This window comes from Wyeomyia smithii, chromosome 3 (assembly GCF_029784165.1).
Source record: "Wyeomyia smithii strain HCP4-BCI-WySm-NY-G18 chromosome 3, ASM2978416v1, whole genome shotgun sequence".
Lineage (NCBI taxonomy): Eukaryota > Metazoa > Arthropoda > Insecta > Diptera > Culicidae > Wyeomyia > Wyeomyia smithii.
The window spans coordinates 109,014,629-109,035,389 of NC_073696.1; the positions used below are offsets into that span (position 1 = coordinate 109,014,629).

General features: G+C 41.2%; 2 protein-coding genes across 8 annotated transcripts in view; one reads left to right on the top strand and one right to left on the bottom strand.

Moving 5' to 3' along the window:
- The window catches only part of LOC129726510 (uncharacterized), a 153,099-nt gene extending 151,168 nt beyond the window's left edge, over window positions 1-1,931 (top strand). For all 7 annotated transcript variants that reach the window (XM_055683316.1, XM_055683322.1, XM_055683319.1 and 4 more), the window contains one exon: window positions 598-1,931. In XM_055683316.1, the coding sequence (XP_055539291.1) occupies window positions 598-719 (122 nt within the window). In that variant the 3' untranslated portion in view covers window positions 720-1,931. The remainder of the gene's footprint in view (window positions 1-597) is intronic.
- Window positions 1,932-2,410: 479 nt separating this feature from the next.
- On the bottom strand, window positions 2,411-19,585 carry LOC129726509 (collagen alpha-1(V) chain-like). The gene is made up of 16 exons (XM_055683315.1): window positions 19,508-19,585; window positions 18,568-18,837; window positions 8,984-9,534; window positions 8,349-8,930; window positions 7,937-8,293; window positions 7,639-7,882; window positions 7,243-7,574; window positions 6,831-7,181; window positions 6,520-6,771; window positions 6,211-6,462; window positions 5,826-6,149; window positions 5,459-5,774; window positions 4,237-4,730; window positions 3,486-4,182; window positions 3,240-3,424; window positions 2,411-3,182 (listed from the first exon to the last, which is right to left on the bottom strand). Exons 2-16 carry the CDS (start codon window positions 18,716-18,718, stop codon window positions 2,817-2,819), a joined length of 5,454 nt encoding a protein of 1,817 aa, XP_055539290.1. The 5' UTR covers window positions 18,719-18,837; window positions 19,508-19,585; the 3' UTR covers window positions 2,411-2,816.
- Window positions 19,586-20,761: the final 1,176 nt, after the last annotated feature.

The following is a 20,761-nucleotide window of genomic DNA, read 5'->3' on the forward strand; positions in this document are numbered from 1 at the left end:
TTGCAGTCCTGTCATGCTGGCTGAGGTCAGTAACTTACCACAAATAGCATTTTGGGAATTTCGTTCTTCCAGCCCACACGCAGGATCAGGACGACCGATGAACGCTGGAAGGAAATAACGGAGTGAGGTCGAGAACTGCCATAATGGAATGTTGTTTACTATGTTAGAGGGGATTTGGAATGCGACAGAGATGATGAAACAAAATCGCCGCTCAGATTATCCAACAGAGTGTTTGGAATATGTTTAGTGGCATTCTAAGAAGATTTCATTAAAACCAAATTTCCTAATTTTTATTTAAAGTTTCTTCGGCTGTGTTCGGTTGAGTTTCCTCCAATATGTTCATTTCATTTCATTAACATGTAGTCATTCTTCGCGTGTAAACTTTTGGATACTACTACTCTCAACTTTCAATCATTCCACCTTCTCCTACCAGGAGATATCCTTCTTAGGGTAACCTTCGGTTTCTCTAACTGTAAGCCTTTGCTCTCAATCCAGTCAGGTCGATGTTATGCTGTTAACTTTTCTAGCACGAGAAAAAAGATGCAATTTCTAACGTTGAGTAACCGCACAAAATTAACCAATTCTCCTATATTTTAGCCCCCGCCGGTCTTGCGCTATACATCAGCAGTGACGGAACGACAACGCTCGGTAGTCACGAAGTCAAATCGCGAATGCCAGCCGGAGCCTACAAACAGGTCGTGATGGAAAATCCAAGATAGTAGTAGCAGCTGTAATAAGTGGTCCAGCGTTTGCTACTACTCTGTGCTTTCTTTTTCCAACTCGCATTCGACACGCACACACACCCAAACATCGACACAGATTGTCAGCTGCAATATCGTTCCCTTTCCCAACTTCCTTGGCGGGCCAGCTTCCGCCGTGCTGTGCGTACAACCCATGCTTCCCAGCTGTAATTCTTAGTGAACGTTATGAGATACAACAACAAACATAAGCAAAGTATAAATAAAATAGCTGGAACTTTAGTCTACCAGTTCGCTATCCTGGGCTATTGGTCTTTCGCGGGAATAGGCTGCTGTGGTCTTCTATATTATTTTTGTTTAAGCATAGAAGTGGAGGTACGGGAAAACGTATTATGCGAACTTTGAAACCTATATCTAGGCATTATTTATTGACCTTTTCTGTTTCTTTAAGAAATGCTAAAAGTGTATTCGAAGCGAAAGTATTTAGCCTTGAATTGCTAAACAATAGACAAGCTGTGAAGATTAGTATGCTAAGCAATACACGTTTTAAGTGAGTCATTTGTGAATAGTTATCAAAGAGAGACGAACATATTTCATCGATGGTTTTCTTTTCGAGATTTTGTTTTTTTATTATATTTTATTTTTCAATTTTAATGAGTTAGTTATTTCTGCTAATTTCTAAAGCTGATAAAATTTGTGCAAGGTTCGGTCAAACTGTCTGTCACACGAAATGAAATTTTCTGTCAACGTTGATTGTGTACATAAACTGTATTTAATAAAGCTAATTTTAAACCAGCTTAGTTAAGGCCAATTAATTGTTGTGATTTTTAAAAATAACTAGATATGAAACGAGATGATCATATCACAAAACAATAATTAGACAACAGAGGTAAAAAATTACTGTATATTCGCAATGTTTTGATGAATCATGACATGGTTTTACCATAAAAGTGTAGTATATTTTTAAAGTGTGAAGAAGTGGCATAGCGCTGAAATTTCGTCATTTTCCAGGAAAAAATAGTAAATATGTAAATTCAACGAGGATAAAAATCAAAATTTACGAAACACTAGACTCAAAGCAGTACACTCGTTTGAGTAGATTTTGTTGACATAAAGTACACACACCATGAGAATCAGTGAAATAAAATCAATAAAACAAAATTACATGTATCACAGCTATTAAACACAAACAATAAATTTAGGAACATGAGGCTCAATTCAAAACCAGTTCAACCAAGTTACTCGTTTTACTTTTCAGTGAAATACCCTTGTAAGCTTTTGTATCATAAATTATGGCGTGCTAAATATTTTATGGCAGTTGCGTCTTGGCTAAATAATGTACCTACCATGCATGCATTTGGTACGATTGTGATAAAGCCGCTCAATTACGTCGTGAGACTACAATGAAATTAATAATAGGAAAATGCTAACAACTATTTATCATTACCATTAGTTAAGATAATTTTCTAAAATAATGGCTGTTGCATAATGTCGAAGTTTTTTGTTCTTTGCTGCTTGGTAAAAGCACAGTGCAAAGTGTAAAGTTAATACTATAAGTTATAATGATAGCTTTTTCTTCCAGAATTTTGGTATCAAAAACCAGTGTTTCAACCTATACGTTTTTATACTCAAGACGTTGAAGTTCTTTTCAATTTGAAAAATCAGAGCTATTGTTCAAAGGTATTCTCTATGATCAATCCAAATAGAGTTGTTCATGAAAAATAAAATGCTTTATTCTCAAACAATTTTGGAAATCAGGTCTCGGGCAGTGTTATTAAGGTGTATATAATCTTGAAGCTTAGATTATTTTTACAACTAAGTCGATGTTTTTATAGGTAGATTCCTCTCCTGACTTAAGATGGTATCAGTCCATTGTAGTTTCGCCTTAACCTAAAATTAGCATAGCTCCCCTTTTTATTCTAGTTTCTCTTGTCCATGTGAGTTTTACAGTAACTACATAACTTAAAATAAATAACATTACTTCTTCTCTATTAATACCTTTACACTATACATACAAAGGAAACATTTTCCGAATGCTTCGAAGCTCTGATCGTATACCGTTTCGTTCGTCTGTTCCTTTTTCGTAAATGCCGGATCTGGTAATCATTTTATCATTACTCACTTAAAGCACACGGGTCCCACCTGAAACCCAAACGCCTGCTGAGGTTCGCCGTAATCAACCGGGTAGAAATCGATGATCGGCAAATACTGCAACTTCTGGGTACGAATCTCGAAAACCGTTTCACTTTTGCTCTTTCCCGTTTTACAACCATCTACCAATATATTTGGGCGCACCTTAGTGTTCTCATACCCAATGTCAATTTCATTATCACCCATGAATCGTATTGCATTATCGTGGTTGTCTTCTTCTGTACTATACCAAGCCACGCTGTTCATGCAGGTATACGTGAAGTTTTGGTATGCACCCTGAGAAAGCAGCCGCAGGAATGTCATCTGAACAATTCCAACCGTTTCGTAGGATATCTAAAATTTGAACACAGTTGGCTTTGATTTACATGATCGATAAAGACAATTTCTTACCCTGAATCCCCCCCTAAGATTAGAATACCAATCGGTCTTGTCATTCTCCTTTCGCCAAGGAATGTTCGGCATCTGGGAGCTGTGCAGATCGGAGAAGACGCACGTTTCACCTTCTGCAGTCATATTGCAAAACACAAAGACCGCATCATCCGCCATTCCCAAGTTCGGGTCGATCCAGTACCAACCTGTTAGGTAAGTGTATAAGTCAGGAAGAAACGATTCCGCCTCTCTGATTCATCTACTTACCATCCTTGAACTGCGGATGACCATAATGCAAGTCCCTACATGTTCTGCCGGGATTTTCACGAGTTCCAACAGGCTTCCTCATTCGATTCAACTCCTGACGCATTGAGTAGATTGAGCTGTACATATCCAAGAACTTTGACCCCAAATCGTCTTTAACCTTTTTCTTCTTTTTCTTTTTCTTGGGTTCAATTTTGAGCAGTTCTTCATCAAAGTCTTCCTCCTCGTCAGGAATATCCCCTGCTTCTCGTTTCATACGCTCTTCACCCTTTGTCAACGAAAGTTCGCCCATCCTGAATAGCAACTCAGGAGGTATTAGAGGAGCCTCGGCTGGTGGACCCGGTGGTCCGGGGGGACCAGGAGGTCCAGGCTCTCCCCTCAGTCCTGCCACACCTTCGGATCCTTTCGGTCCTAATTGACCTTCTACACCGATTGGGCCTTGGGGCCCATCATTACCTTTTAAGCCCATCGGACCCACTGGACCGATGGGCCCTTTGGGACCGTCCGGACCAGGATTACCCTTCGTACCTTTATCGCCCTTTTCTCCAGAATCCCCTTTCAACCCGACCATACCCAATTCACCTCGGTGGCCTTTGGGTCCTCGCTTGCCTCGATCTCCCTTTTGTCCGCGAGCACCTGTTTCTCCTGTTTTACCAGTAGGTCCGGTTTCTCCTGGTTTACCAACAGGTCCTATTTCACCCTGAAAATTAGATGGTTCAGTTTGGCCCTACGATTACAGAAAATACAAACTCACCGATGGCCCAGGTGAACCCCTGAGTCCTGGTAATCCCTGTGCTCCGGGTGTACCTTGAGGACCGGGCAATCCAATATTTCCTATTGGTCCTGGTAAGCCACGATCACCCTTCTCGCCAGGTAAACCAGTAGTGCCTTGCAAACCAGCTGGTCCTTCCGGTCCCATCTTACCAGGGGGGCCCATTTCACCAGGCAATCCAGTAGGACCGGGCTCCCCCGTTAGACCAGGTTCACCTTGTTTTCCGTCATCGCCATCCTTTCCTGTATCACCTTTCGGACCAACGACACCAGGCTCTCCAGGATTGCCGGGAAAACCTGGAACCCCCACTGTTCCCTTGGGTCCTTCCGGGCCCACTGGTCCTCGTTTACCCGGTGGTCCAGGAGCACCACTTTTACCCTCTTCTCCCTTTGGACCTACCGCACCCTTTTCACCGTCTTTTCCTTCAGGCCCTGGTAGACCTGGTGGTCCCTGTGGTCCCGGTTCGCCAGCATGTCCTTGATTAATGAAAAAAATGTTACTGGTGCTTGTTACGGGAATTACTTCACCGCGAAATCAGAGTGAAGTGAATAAAGTCCTATTACGGGACTAACGTAAGTGAGAAAAACGTCGCAAAGTGACATCTGTCGTAAAATCTGGGTTATTATGAGTGTCCTATCACTGAAGTGAAAACGGAATAAGCGACGGTTCGAGTGGAATTATTTCACGACCATTTTGAACGGTGAAATGATTCCACGAAGATGGGATAAGTCTTGAAAATTGATTATATTTTGATCAATGATAAATATTGGATTTATTTTTCAGTAACGACACGAATCAGAAGTCGATCCGTGCCTCAAAACGGCCAAAGTTTCAGCTTTTTGACTGATGAAAAAATGCACAGTAGTTCATGAAATTTTCGATACCGAAAAAAAAAATTGTTTCTTTGATGCCAAAAGTCTTAGAAATGCAAAAAAAGGTCAAGATCTGGTGTTATCTAAAAAAAACGGAGCAAATCGACTTTCAAGACTTGGAAATTTTTGAGCTGGGAAAAATTCCCATTTCACTTGTCCTGTTCTCCATTTCACTTCACTGTCAATCTCAGTTCATGGAGGTGATTTTTGTCACCTCATTTGAGGCGGAATCGGAAATAGGTCGAAGGAGCGTGAGAGTAAAATATATTTCACCGTGAAGACTCCCATAATAAGCACCACTAATACATTTAATAGTTCTAGTTGATACCTACCTTGAGCTCCAGTAGCACCTGGTGCGCCAGGAGCACCTTCTGCCCCTCGGGTTCCTCTTCTTCCAGGTTCACCGGGTGGCCCTATAGGACCTGCTGGTCCAACTGGTCCGTCATCTCCTCTACCACCTTTTATTCCAGGAGGACCAGGCATTCCTTGTGCACCAGCTGGTCCCGGTGGTCCTGGTAATCCTGTTGGCCCATCTTCGCCTTTCCCACCAGCACGCCCCATTTCACCAGGCGGACCTTTTTCTCCTGGGGGGCCAACAGCACCAGGCTCACCACGACTTCCTTGAATACCCGGGGATCCAACGGGGCCCTAGAGAATATTCTGTGAAAATTGTAATTCTTCTCGTAGCATTCTAATTACCGCTTCTCCTTGTGCGCCTTTGAACCCTTTTTCGCCTGGGGGTCCTACATCACCTTTATCGCCATCTTCACCGGGGGGACCCTGAGGTCCTGGTGGACCAGTTAAACCACGCTGACCTGGAAGACCATCACGACCGATAGGTCCAATCAGCCCCATTTCACCTCGCTCTCCTTTCAAACCAACGGCACCAGCTGGTCCAGGGGGGCCTCGACGACCTTCAGGTCCAGGAGGGCCTTCTTTCCCTGGTTCTCCTGGTTGTCCTTTATCACCAACGGGCCCTTGAAGCCCTGGCACCCCAATTTCACCTTTCAGTCCTGGAAGTCCCTAAAAAATTGAAAAAGTTTCAGATTCGCGGGCTCAACATCCATCAAAACTATATTCTTACTGGCATTCCCATCGTTCCACGCTCTCCAGGAAATCCTGGTAAACCTTGTCCTCCAGGAGGACCATTCTTCCCAGGGGGTCCTGGTGGTCCGACCTGTCCTTCTTTGCCAGTATCACCGGGAACGCCTGGTTCGCCTGGCATACCAGGCAAACCAGGTATGCCGGGTTCACCAACAGGACCAGGTTCTCCATTTGGCCCTTGCGGACCAATGACTCCAGGAGCTCCGGGTGGTCCAGGATTTCCATTTTCACCCTGTTAAGATTGAAACGCATGACAAAAGCAATTGAACTCAATTGATGAAAATAATACCGCTGGTCCTCGTTCTCCTGGTGTTCCTTGTGGTCCATCTTTTCCATTGGTTCCAGTGGGACCGGGCAGTCCGATGAAGCCTCGTGGTCCTTCAACTCCTTGAGTACCCATTTCACCTTGCGTACCTGGGGCTCCTGGTTGACCGGTATCGCCTTTTGGTCCTGGTGTTCCATCTGCTCCTCTACGCCCACGAGGTCCTCGAAAACCTCTTGGTCCTACCTCACCCCGTTCACCTTGCAATCCAGAGTTTCCCTTTTCAAATAGTAATAATTAATAAAGTTTTTGACAGTTCCTTTTAATTTGATTTCTACCCGTTCGCCTTTATCGCCAGCTAAACCAATAACACCCACTGTTCCCTTATCGCCTTTATCCCCTGGTGGTCCGGTGTAGCCAGGAAACCCTTGAATACCTTGTTTGCCTTTATCGCCAGTTAAACCCATTACTCCTGGTTCACCACGAGGTCCCTCAAATCCCTTCGGTCCCTCTGGTCCTTCAATTCCACTAGCACCTTGTTGTCCAGCAGCTCCTCGTTCACCAGGTGGTCCCATATCCCCTTTTTCTCCATCATGACCTCTTTCACCTTTGTCGCCTTTATCACCAGCAGCTCCTCGGTCCCCATCGTCTCCCTTAGGACCCCTATTTCCCGGAAATCCAATTGAACCCTGTTTGAAAAGAACAGGTAAGTTTTATTTATACCCAAAAACGACAATTTTTTTCTAATACCTGAACACCCTGCGGACCGATATCTCCTTTTGGTCCTGCAATACCTGGGTTACCTTCGCGACCTGGTGATCCATCCGCTCCTGGCAATCCAGGAAGGCCCGGTTTGCCATGAGGACCCGGAATCCCCGGTGGTCCCATGTTTCCTTGCGGCCCTGGAGCTCCAATTGCCCCAATAGGACCGGCCTGACCTGGGGCACCAGATTGGCCTTGAGGGCCTGGATTGCCTTTTACGCCTGGTAAACCCTCTGTACCTGGCAGTCCGGGATTTCCCGTAGGACCGGGAAATCCTCTAGGTCCTGTAAACCCACGTGGACCCAGTTCTCCGGGTAATCCTGTATATTGACAGAAATGCTATATTGTGAAAAATATCATATAGTTTATACACTAATTTCATACCAGGCAATCCAGGCGGACCATCCTCGCCTTGTAGTCCTTCATGGCCCTGTGAACCTTTTTCTCCGACGTTACCAATTCGGCCACGGTCACCCTTCTCCCCAGGAAATCCAGGAAGCCCAACACTGCCCGGTTCCCCTTTCAATCCTTGCAATCCAACGGGACCTCGTTCACCATCTCTTCCCGCTCTTCCTCTTCGTCCTTCGCGTCCAATCAATCCCATCGGACCACGCAATCCGCGAGGACCCTTCAAATTGGACTTCGTTATTGATTACTCTCAGTAGAAATCCCTCGTACTTACCGGTTCTCCAATTTCACCCAACTCTCCTTTCATACCTTCTGGTCCCGGTGGTCCAACGGCTCCTGGAATGCCGGTCAAACCCATCGGCCCATCTGCTCCTCGCATAGCCATCATATGTTGTGAAAGCATTTGACGGAATGCTTCTGCTTGTGTATCCGGTCCTTTTTCATTGCCAGTTTGACTCAATGGAACCATGAATACATGGCCCGGTGCCCCTGGGGGGCCATTTTGTCCCGGTAGACCGTCTCGTCCTGGTTCGCCTCTGGGACCAGGTTCCCCGGGTGCCCCCCTAGGACCCACTATTGTACGTATCACAATACCAGTGCGATTAGATGCTGGAAATGAAACTGAGGTATCCTGTGAAAAGTAGAAATTGTTACGTCCAGTCAAAAGCTCTTGTCGATTTTTTTACTTCAAATGTTGGAACTGTTTCGGGCTTATCTTCATCTAGCGGCTGCTCGCCTTTGGGTTGTGGGTTATGTACAGCGGACAAATCAAATTCAGGATCAGGGAGCGGCAGAATGGGACGCCTTCCATACTGGTCATAGCCATCGAAGGTTCTGTTGATCTCGCTTTGAACTCTATGTTCTGTACTTCTTTGAGTGCTTGAACTCTGAGGCAGGTGCTCAACTGGTTTTACTTCACCCTCTAGTTCTAAATTATTGTAATAATCGTCATCTCCACCAATGATATCTAATCCATCGATATCTCCAGTCAAATCTGTGAGCTCGCGATGATCGCCGTATTGCTGATGACTTGTTGAACCAGCAGTCGTAAAAGTTTGTATTTGGCTTCTTGTTGCGTCAAAACTTTGCTGAGATATTCCACTTGCCACATTGGTTCTCGACGAGGTCTGATTGCTGCTATTATATGCAGCGAAAGAAGTGGATACAACTTCAACACCACTCCAACCGATGCAATCTGGAGCGTATTTTGTACATACGTGGTATGCCTCATCTGGTGTACTCGAAATCATAAACATTTGTATGTCGCCCTGAAAAAGAAATCACCTAAGAATTTCACATAGTAACAATGTCAAATCCATACCGTGAAAAATCCATCGTCTTCATTTAGCTGCACACCAGTTAATATCAAGCCATCGTTTGCAACATGAGATTTTGCACCACGACTCAGTTGTCGCGTAATCTGCGTGTTGCAATCCAATATCAAGGTAACGGAATTACCCTTAACACTGACACCGAGCCGATGCCACCGTTCATCGTCTATACTAACTCCGAAGCTAACCAGACTGTCTTCCTCTGGCATCCCCTCGGTATCCTGGTAATACAATGCAACCTCCATTCCAACCATAAGCATGAGAACTTCCTCGGAGTCAGATGAATACACCGTGAACAAGGGCACACGAACCAGATTCGGGGTTGCTTTCAGGACAACCATTAGGGAGAAATCTGTAGGAAATTCATCTGCAAAAATCTGCGATGTGCCAATGCTAAGTACAGTATTCTGATTCAGGTTGTAGGCGGCTGCGGGGTACGTCTGGTACTCATTGCGGGTCTCATTGCACATACCAGAAACCGGCGTTACGCCAGATGGAAGCTTCGGTATGCCGAACTCCTCGATCAAATCCACCAATCCATCTGAAATGAAAAGGAATACAACGTCAGCTTTTTGTTCTGTTCGATGTACGGTGAAATGAAATGTACTAAACTATTTTTCCGAACTAATTTCATCGATCATTTAGTCTAGCCTTTACTTGATAGTTGACTCGTCAATTGAGTTTGCAGGTTGCAGCGGCATTAATTCTAGTGCAGCCTAACCTATATCAATTTTTTATACTACCGTTGTTGCTTTCTAATAAAAACAGGACAATAATAATTATTGTTAGAAATAACAGGCTTTGATAGAGACGAATCATTTGTTATATTTTTTTGTTGTTCCGAAACTATTTCTCGAATTCGAATCCTTCTCTCAGTCTTTTTTCCTATGTGACAAAAATAAAGTTTATATCCACCGTTTTTACCTTGAAACTCATTTCCCGAATCCAGGAAAGCTGGAATCTGTTGGGAATTAAACGCTCTAATCTTTGAGCGGCGTCTTTTCAGAAAATACTAGACTGGTAGGATCAACATCGGCATAATATGGCTATCTGCTACGATTTAAGCGCAGAAGAGTTGCAATACGACACACCTTACGAATAATACACTGGAAAATCTGCGCGAAAACGATAAATCGTGCATGTGATAATGAACTCGTTCAGACTACGCCTCACATCACCTGATATCGCCAGATGATACCGGATATCACTTCGGGTGGTCACACTACAGTGAGATGATATGGTTTGACAATTGGTTTGGTAATTGAAAAGGCAAAAAAACAAGACCAGCTCAAAGCAAAAACAAGACAACAAGAGCAATGCAGTTAAGATAGATATGTCAGCTAGTTGGCTCGCACCAACGCGAACTCTCATATGCAATTGTCAAAATATGCGGGATGACAAAAGCAAAAATGTTTCCCTCCTTCTTTTTCGCATGCAACGCGAATTGCGAATTTTTTAGGGTTGCGTCAAATGTCTTTTGGCCGTGTTGCCAACTGCTGCAAATTGGTTTTTGAACATGATATCAGCGATATATAACATGATACCAGTTGATATCCGATGGCAGCGCAATTGTATGGAATATCAGGTGATATAAATGGTGATATGGCCTCGATAGCACGAATCGCATGACATCAGGTGATATGCGGTGCAGGCCCGTAGGTACCGGGGGGGCTCAGCCCCCCCACGCGTTTGTATTGCCCCACCACGCAATTTTCTCATCAAATATGCCAAAAAGGATAAATTATTCAATCTTTTGATGAGCCAGTATCCTAACTTCCTGCAATATGATCTTGTGATTCATGTTCATGTTCAGTTCAATATATTTTGGGCCGGACTTTTTCACATCTCGGTAGCATAACCCAGACCGTTACCTGGCCCGGACAACTCTGTTCTGGTTCGGTCCGAAATAAAATCAGACTATAAAAATTGTAGTCTGGCCGGACTTCGGACTAGGCATTCCACACTCTACCTGGTCTAATGGTAAACACTGATCAAACAAAGCCTATCGTAAAATTTAGAATTTGAGCTGACGGTTGAATCGCTCCATTCTCTCAGTATTTCTTCGCAGTAGATTCTCTCAGTATCGTTGTTTGACATCGATCGGCGACTCTCGAAGCTGGATTTATAACGCTGTAATTCCTTCAATGCATTTGTTGCTTCAGAGTAGAACTTTTAAAAACTCTCTTTTGTTCTTAGTTTCACGACCGCAAATGGTCGCACCCTAAAGACATTTGAAAAAATTAAGTGTAAGATACACAGTTTGGAAGTTGTGGGTTCCATCATATTTTCAGTTAATTTAAGTTTCTACCTTCATGACTGCATTTACTCCTTGAACCAAAAGATACACAGTTACGCTAATCAATAGCGGTTTTCACGTCGAGCTCGAATACAAATACCTAGTCGTAACCTGTGTATTAGGGTGCCAATGAAAATCAATTTTTCGAATTTCGTTTAACGATAGGGCTCAAAAGTTTCGTCTTCTCGAAAAAAATAATCCAAAAAAATTTTTTTTCCGATAAAGTACACCAGATCTCAACGTTTCATGCATTGTTTAGACATTTGGCATAGAAAAATTCGATATCGTCGATTTCATGAACTCTTACCTGTGCATTTCATCAGTCAGAAAGTTGAAACATTGATCGCTTTGAGGGGCGTGTTCCCAAAGGCCGATTTAGCTGAAATTTTGCATGGGGACTTTTGAACCCTACCGCTAAACGATATTCGAATGACCTTTTTTCATACATCTCATTGGCGCCCTACTGTAAATCTTCCATTACTCGTCAATTGAGGTGAGTATTTTTACGGCTGGGTATTTGAATACAAGCTCGATAAGAATACAAAGTAAGTGTACGAAGCTCTTACTCAGTTAGAGTAAAACTAGCTGAACCTGCGTAAAAAATTGGTCCCCTGAAACTCAATTACACAATGTAAACCTGCTCATTAAAGTTAGCAAACTCATTAAAATTTGTTGATTTTCTTTTCTTTTATAAGGAAGTTTTTATCCACAAGCTGGCTCGCCGCTGTAAGACAGAAATAATAAAACTTATATCTCTGCTTTATTTCAATTATACGCACATTCGCAGTTTCGTTTTTTTTTCGGAATATAAACCCGAAAACCCGGATTCTTGGGAATAAGGAAATTCTTACGGGAAGCCTCTAAGGCTTATTTGAAAATAAATGAACTTCTGAATCTTTAGGTGCTAAAACAATCGAAATGGGACGAAAACTGCAAACGGTATAAGAATTTTAATTTGTAAGTACCCGGGTACTCCATTGGACGCGTAAAAATCCTTTTTTTGTCGAGCACATAACGGTTTTAAACTGCTTACTTCACAAAAAAAACGTTTTAATAAATAAAAATTCTCTGCCCCTCCACGCAAAACGGAGTAGCTACGGCTCTGATGCGGTGTAGTGTAAACGGCAAAGATGACTAGAGCAAGATACCTGACTCTTGTAGAATTCATCGGACATGATTGTCGCTGCGCGTGAGCAAAACTCGAACTAATTTATACACTGTTAATATGATGTATACTTAACGTCAAAATCAACTGACGACAACGTCAAGACATGACTGCTGAAAGGTGAAACAATTTTTTCAGTATCCATGTGGACGACTGTACCGTGCTGCCATCCGAAAAAATCACAGGAGGGTTGTGTGCAAAGCCACGACCGCAATGTTGAAGCAGAATACTTTTACACAGCTCTACTTACGGCTGTACATTAACCTACGGCCGGGCGAATCGATTCACGCCGCTTTTCGCGTTTAGTCTGGCAGAGGCCTAATGCGCACGTCCAACATAATAGAAAGGTGTTTTCACATTGAAAATTAGACACGGTTTTACTAGAGTAAGTGTTGTCAAATGCATCTACCGCCAATACCGCCGCTATCGTACGAAAGCGCGTCGTTTCATGTGGGGAATAATATCAACAACGAAAAATGACGCTCGTTTAAGCACACCCGAACTGTTTCGCCGTGCCGCTTCCATTTACAGTCGAATCCCTCTATTACGACAGTTTATATAGCGACAAATCTCTCTATAGCGACCATCTCAATGATCCCTTTTGCTCTATATTCATAAAAATTATTCGTTTTATCGCGACATTTCTCTAGAACGACGGTCCCTTGCGATGTCGCTATAAAGCGATTCAACTGTACTTCCTTATAACATCCGCCTCATGGAAGTACCGGCTGCACCAATCGCTGAGGCTGTACCATACTGCTACTGGTACCCAAAACTATTAACTCTTCAAATTAAGTGTTTTATTTGTCCTCAAAAGAAGAATTGTTCAATTCCATATCGGATATAATGCAATCGCATCTCTGTAATATTACCGACAGTAATATTCTTCTGAATAAAATTATCCAACTTTTCCATTAGAGGAAGTGCCGGCTGATGTACAGCTAAAATCTCGCCCGAACGCTCACGTTGGCGTTCGTTCTCAGGCAGAGGCCTGAGACGTGGTGACCAACCACAGGGCAAGTGATTTGTTTAATTTGAAGGCAGCCACAGGCGCAACCCGGACGGTCCATCCAGCTCACCTTCCGACTAATGAATGTAGCTAGTTTTCCCAGAAACACTCTTTTATAGCCGAAGAGCGCTACGAAATAGGCCGCGCCTTTCAGTTCAGTTGTTCCATTCCCTAATGTTCTTCAGACAAATTATTCGACAATTCGCATATGATTTTTGTATCCAGCGAATAAACACCGATGGTGCTCTCACACACGCAACGGTTTTAACCCGTATCTTATTGCGGTTTGTAACATCAAGCGATTTCGTTTGCTCGCTGTTGCGTGTTGCATCATGTTGCAACTTGGCAGCTGGGAGACGACGAAATTCTGTTAATGCTGATTGATTGAATCGACTTCATATTAGCTCATATTAGCGTTCTAACAGGGCAGTTTATTATTCAAAGTCGGGTATGCTGATTGCAGCCTTTGCGCTGCCCCTACCGTGGGGAGTTTACTAAATAAAGTAAAAATTAGACAACTACAACAGAATTCGATTGCATCCTGCACAGAATGTCTGCTTGTGTTGATGCCAGAAAATTATTAACCTTCAATTATTTTTTTATTTGCCTTGAAAAAGGCATTTTGCGGTTCAAAATCGGTTGCTGATCGCAACCTTTGAGCTGCCTCAACAGTGGGGGAATTAATATACACGGACAACATGCACTGTGGAAGCTATTTCACATTTAGTAAATTAGACGGGTGCGACAGATTTAAATTGCTAGGATCCAACACAGAATGCTTGCTTGCGTTGTCAAAAATTATTAACTTTCAATGACTTGTTTATTTGCCTTGAAAAAGGCATTTTGATTTTCAAAATTGGGGGGAATAATGGCAGTCTGGCGACACACGCTGAGAAGAACCGCGCTGCTCCTGAGACGTGGTGACCAACCACAGGGCTAGTACTGCTGCTAAGGAAGGACGATCGCTGTTGTTGCTGTCTAGAACTATTATGAGCGGCTTCGGCTGAAACAGGCTCTCATATAGGCCATATAGCATGTTTTCAATTACAAGGTATATGATTCTGTCGACCGTGCTTGGGAAGCAATCATATAACGACCAATCAGTGGTTGAATTTTTCGTTTTGACAAGGCTTGACTATTTTCAATAGTACAATAGTGCGAATAATAAAATTACAATTATCTTCTTTTGGGAATAATCTTAGAAGATTTTCCAATTTATTGCTACAAGAACGAAGGAAATCCATCGAATACTAACCGATTTATTAGCATCTGAAATTGGACATATTTTTCACTTTTTTCGGTTTTAGATTTTCATTTCACATCGCTATGTAACCGAACTTCCTTAGAAAAGTATTCTACTTCAAAATCTTACCTTCAAAGAGCACATTGAGAATATCCAAACAAAGTGCAATAAATATATAAAATGTTTGTATCCTCTTATCAACAGAAATTCTAAACTTTGTCTCAAGAATAAACTGTTAATTTACAAACAAATATTTAGACCAGCAATGTTATATGCAGTCCCCATCTGGACAAGTTGTTGTACAACCAGAAAGAAGATGCTTCAAAGGATTCAGAACAAACTTCTGAAAATGATATGAAAGGGTTCTCGCTAGTTTAGCACGAATGAACTACACAGGCTTACCAATGTTGAAACACTAGAAAATATGTCAAACCAAATCTAAACATATAAAAATGCAGCTCTGTCTGTCTGATTCATATAGGCTTGGAAACTACCGAACCGATCGGCGTGAAATTTTGTATATAGGGGTTTTAAGGGACGGGAAAGGTGACTAAGATAGTTCGAGACCACTCCCTCTTCCGCGAGGGATGGGTCCCATACAAATGAAACACAAATTTCTGCACATCTCGAAAACTAACCAAGCAAATGGAACCACATTTGGCATGTGGATGTTTTTAGGAGTAACAAATATGTCCATGTTGGTTCGACACCCTTCCTTTCTCTGGAAGGGAGGGGTCCCATACAAATGAAACACAAATTTCTGCACATCTCGAGAACTAACCAAGTAAATAGAACCAAATTTGGTAGGTGGATGTTTTTAGGGGTAACAAATATATCCATAATGGTTTGACACCCCTCCCTCTTCTGTGACGGATTTGGAAAACAGCCGAAAATGACCAAATACCACCCAATATGGGAGTTTCTTTAACCAGATTGACGCTCAGAGACCAGAAATTGTTTACAAATGCCATTTTGAAATCCAAGATGCCGACTTCCGGTTTCTGAAAAGCAGCGGCTAATTACCAAATACCACTCAATATGGGTATTTCCGGAATTGTTATGACGCACTGAAGCCACAAATCGACCTCAGACAACATTTTGAATTGTAAGATGGCGACTTCCGGTGTCTGGAAAACAGCCGAAAATGATCAAATACCACTCAATATGAGCGTTTCTTTAACCTGATTGACGCACGGAGGCCGGGAATTGTTCCCAAATGCCATTTTGAAATCCAAGATGGCGACTTACGGTTTCCGAAAAACAGCGGCAAATGACCAAATACCACCCAATATGGGTATTTCCGGAATTGTTATGATGCACTAAAGCCACAAATCGACCTCAGACAACATACCAAATACCACCCAATATGAGTACCACCGGATCCATAATGATGCAAGGAGCTAGAAATTGACCTTAGACAACAGTTTGAATTTAAAAATGGCAACTTCTGGGAAGCAGCCGAAAATAACCGAATACTTCTACATATGGATATGTCCGTAATCGAAATGATGTAGAGAAGCCAAGCATTGACCCTGGACACCATATTGAATTAGAAGATGACCACTTTCAGTTTCTGGAAAACAACGAAAATAACTGAAATGCACCCAATATATATCCGGAATAGAGGTCATGTACAAAAGCCAAAAGTCGAGGATGTTGTCATTCCGATAAAACCAATCATTTTTAAACGATATAATCCAATCGCAAGAAATCAATGAATTTGAAATGTTTAAAATTATTAAATTAAACACTAAAATAGGCGGGACGAAGTTTGCGGGGTCAGCTAGTTATCAATAAATTCCGACAAAAATCGTTGCAATCCTCAATTACAACGATTAGCTCACTTTATAGTCAATAAGATAGGTGTAAGATTAGATTAAGGTTTAATTTTAAACTTCTTTTTTTTTCTCTTGACAAGTAGGTTTACAATTTTCGTACAATAATATTCACTTAACTGCGAAAGCAATTACAATCTTTTAATGAAATGAAGCTTAAAATATATGTAATAGTGTTGATATGTCACCGTTTGTGGCAGAACACACAATAAAAATTCTGAATAAATATTAGTAAATAATTAATTCATCACAGAACATCCCCCTTATTAGAAAAAAAATAATCAATGTAATTTACTAATCGAGGAACACTATTCCAATCACCCCGAACCTTTTTCAAGCAGTTTGCATCTGTTTTGCAGGCGATTTTTTTCAGTACTCGAAACGGCGCCAGAATGGCTGCAATATAGGTTGATTTGTTTCGATTGATGTTTATTCACAGATTTCGTTGTGATTAACGGTATTTATCATATTCGTAAGGCAGCTAGGGTATCGGCTCTATCATCGTCAGGGTTTACTTATTATCGTCCGGGTGGTTAATGAAGTCATAAAGAACTGATATTTTGCAGAGAGGTACTCTGCATTATGAAGAACCATCATGCAAGAAGTCAACGATCAACGATATTGATCAAAATTCAGGAGTTTGAAGCCTGTTTTCAGCGACTGATTAAAATAGGCGCCACTGCTTTTAGCCGTTCCTTACCCTATTTTATCAAATTGTCGAAATCGAATTTTTTGATGCCTTTTTTTTGATTTTTTTTATTGTTTTTTGATGTCCTAGAAATGCATGAAACGTCGAGTGAAAAATAATCAAGAACAGAAGTTGTGTGATCGATCGAGGCGTGCTAGGGTCGGGACATAAAAGTTGAGGGTGATACGATATATTTTCAAGGTAAATTACCTTTCTAGTAGTTCAATTAGATTGTGGGTTCGAGTTCCGTCTGGATGAAAAAAATTGTTTTAAATCTAAGTCACACCTGTTCTCGTTCATTTTTGCATCCTTGTAAGACTACATGCAGTGCTAACCTCAAAATCTAGCCATAAGGGAAAAAATGGAATCAGTTCGTAGAGCAATCATGTCAAATTGTTGAATTGAAACGTTTTTAGTTTGATAGATTTCATTTAGTATTTTAAATAAATGTTATGGACGTTTTGTTCGGTCCTTGTGCACTCATTTTATGATTTGTCTTACTTTTAGATTAATATTGATATATGAACATTTTTTTAAAAGTTAGATAGAAGTCATGTTGGTCTGCGTGGCATGATGCCACCCAGACTCACTTGTCTCATCAGGTATATTATATACTTCTCTTTCCTTCTCGCGATACTTCTGTTTCCCATTCGAGTAGAATTCGACCGCAAGTTAAGCTAAGACAAAATTAATTAAATTGGACATGAATTGTCCCACTTAAAGAGCGGAAGCGTACAAGTATAACGTAAAAAAGGAAACCCAAAGTTGAATCGGTATTTCTGCGATCACCGTTATCAGTCTCAGAATCAGAAATACTCTGATTGATACTCAAATTTTACGTTCAATCCTCTTATATTAAGAACCGTAAATTTTCCTATCAACTTTCTTGAATCCTAAAATTTTGCACAGTTTTCTGATTTTCATGTATCAGCTGGAAAAGTGTAATTTTCTTAGCAAAACGTGATTTGAAAAAAATCTTTATCGTCATATACCCAACATGGGCGAACTGTCATTTAACACATTTCAAGCAGTTTTTGCTCAGAAAACGCATCCTTTTTGAATGAAATGAATAAAAAATGGTATAGCTTTAGGACCCAATTTTAGGTTTTATTATAGCCGAACTGTATTTTTTTAAGAATTAAGATTCACGTTTAACATGTATTGTTAATGTATCTGGAATGATTTAATTTTTTTAACAGACTTAAGTCTGCCTTGAAGCATATTAACAGTAATGACCAGGCGCATCCATTGAAAATTTATCATGGGATCACCCGGCAGTTTTGAAGAGATAAAAAACAGAACAATCTGTTGCGAGAGTGCACAAGCAACCCAACCTACCTTTCCTTGGAACGGCGTCACATCCGTTCAGTATACCAACAGCAATCACACCAAACACCACAACCAGACCTAGTTGTTTTACCGAAGCACTGGTTCTCAAAATTGACTGAAATCTTCTTTTTTGCCGATACACCAATCGTAATCCAATCATCTTCACTAACTGCAAACAAATATCTTAAAGCCGCAGCTTTTCGCTCAATCCACTTTTCTCGACAATTTTGACCTGTTTCTTACATCATGCGGATTTTCCTCCCGCGTCGAATGATATCACTGTAATAAGCGAAAGGAAAAAAAAAAATAGTAGAACTTAACTCTTCGACTGTAACGTTATCACGCGCGTGAACGGCTAAACCATGTCACTGGGACACTTTTGAAACACTTTCTCGTTATGCTTTCGCCGGCTGATTTTTTTTTGGGGGCACTAAACTGGTGCTGCGTGACGTCGTTGTTTCATTTTCACTTGGTCACAAACTTTTGCTCTCTTATCTCTAATGCTAATGCTGCGCTCGGTAATTACACTCAACCGGTTACTTCTCTACGCAATGTATGCTATCGCTAGAATTTCACCAATGCATACGCAGCTTGCTAGCCCGCGGGCAGAATTTCGGTTTATGATAACTTTTGAACTTTCTGGAAGCTTATGATTACGAAATTGATGTAAATTAGAACCTTTTGGTATTCAATTATCAAATTTGACATTCAATTAAAGTTCAAAAGTTATAAGACTGTTATGTGAACTCTCGTGTTTTTCTTGCTTAATTCTTCAGATAATCACTTTCACCAATAATCCATGTATCGACTCACAACTATGTATGTTTTTGCTTATATTAGATTCTAAGATATCATTGATTTTTATTCTCTATAAGCTTTTCATACATATTCCTAACACTTTATACATTTCACAGCAATTTTCACTGATTTTAATCTAAACTCAACTTACTTTTCGCATTGTTCTACACATTTACGATGCTAGCTCTCCGAAAGCCAATCACAGACTGGCTTACACTAAGCACGACTACACAATTTTCAAGACTTTTTAAATGTTCCGCTAGCTCTGCTGTCGCGAGAATTTTGAGCGACTTGGCAAGTGGGCGCACGCAGATTTATTCACACTGAGCCAATATTATGATCGTAATGGTCAACCGTGACTAGATGTACTGACAGTGGTGTTCAAAATATGAACATTATTCCACTGTGAAAGAAGTCAACAATGTAACGCAAATCGAAAACCACATTTCTTTTCTATTCGTTTGTTGAGTGAAAAATTGATTCACAGCGAGAAGCTTGACTATCGGACAGAGAGCGAGCCTGCACATACAAGACGGTCAGCAAAAGACGCGATGGAAAAGCTATTTAGAAGATTCCGCAATGGTGGCCCAATGAAGCGACGATTTGTAATGTGTGCAAACTGTCGCGATCTTTTGCCGCATTTCGATTAATAGATCTTAATTGACATTACAGATGGAACGCCCGCTACTGGTACCATTGAATGTCATCATGCAGTTATAAAGTGGCTTGCCACTACTGATAAGCGATCAATATGAATAATATTCATACTTACATACTGATTCTGTAGTATTTTGTGTGCATACTCGCGTAATGGGTAATATGACTTGAAATAATTCATTTGTTTCTGTAAAGAGTTTGTTGGCTAGAACTTTTGAATCCAGTCTATCTCTATACTACCATTTCTAAGGCTAAATGACTTTATATGTTACCACTCGACATCCTGTTGTTTTAAAATCGTTGGAATCGTAACCTATCAATAGAAAAAAACACAAATCTAGGCAGAGTCCGAAGTTGTAGCTTGAAGATTGTAATTAGTTTGACAGATATTTAGTGACTAACTGTGTGCACTATTAAATTCAATGCAAAAAAAGCAATGAGATCGTACCGTGAACTAAAATACGAACAAGATAGAGATTTGTAGTGTTGTCAGTTATCAGAAGAACTTTTCCAGCTAAAATAAACTGAAAACACGCAAAGTCTTATGTAGACTTTTTCAACAGGAATGAAACTTTGCACACATACTTGTTTCAGAAAACTGAGTACTGCTGAGGAAATTTTTCAGAATCCTAATTATCTCTTTAAAAGAAAGTTTATACGTTGGCACAAATTTGATTCAGGGATTTCACAGCAGTAGGCTAGAAACCAGTGGTTGTTGAGAACTAACTGTCTTAAAACGAGTTGTAGA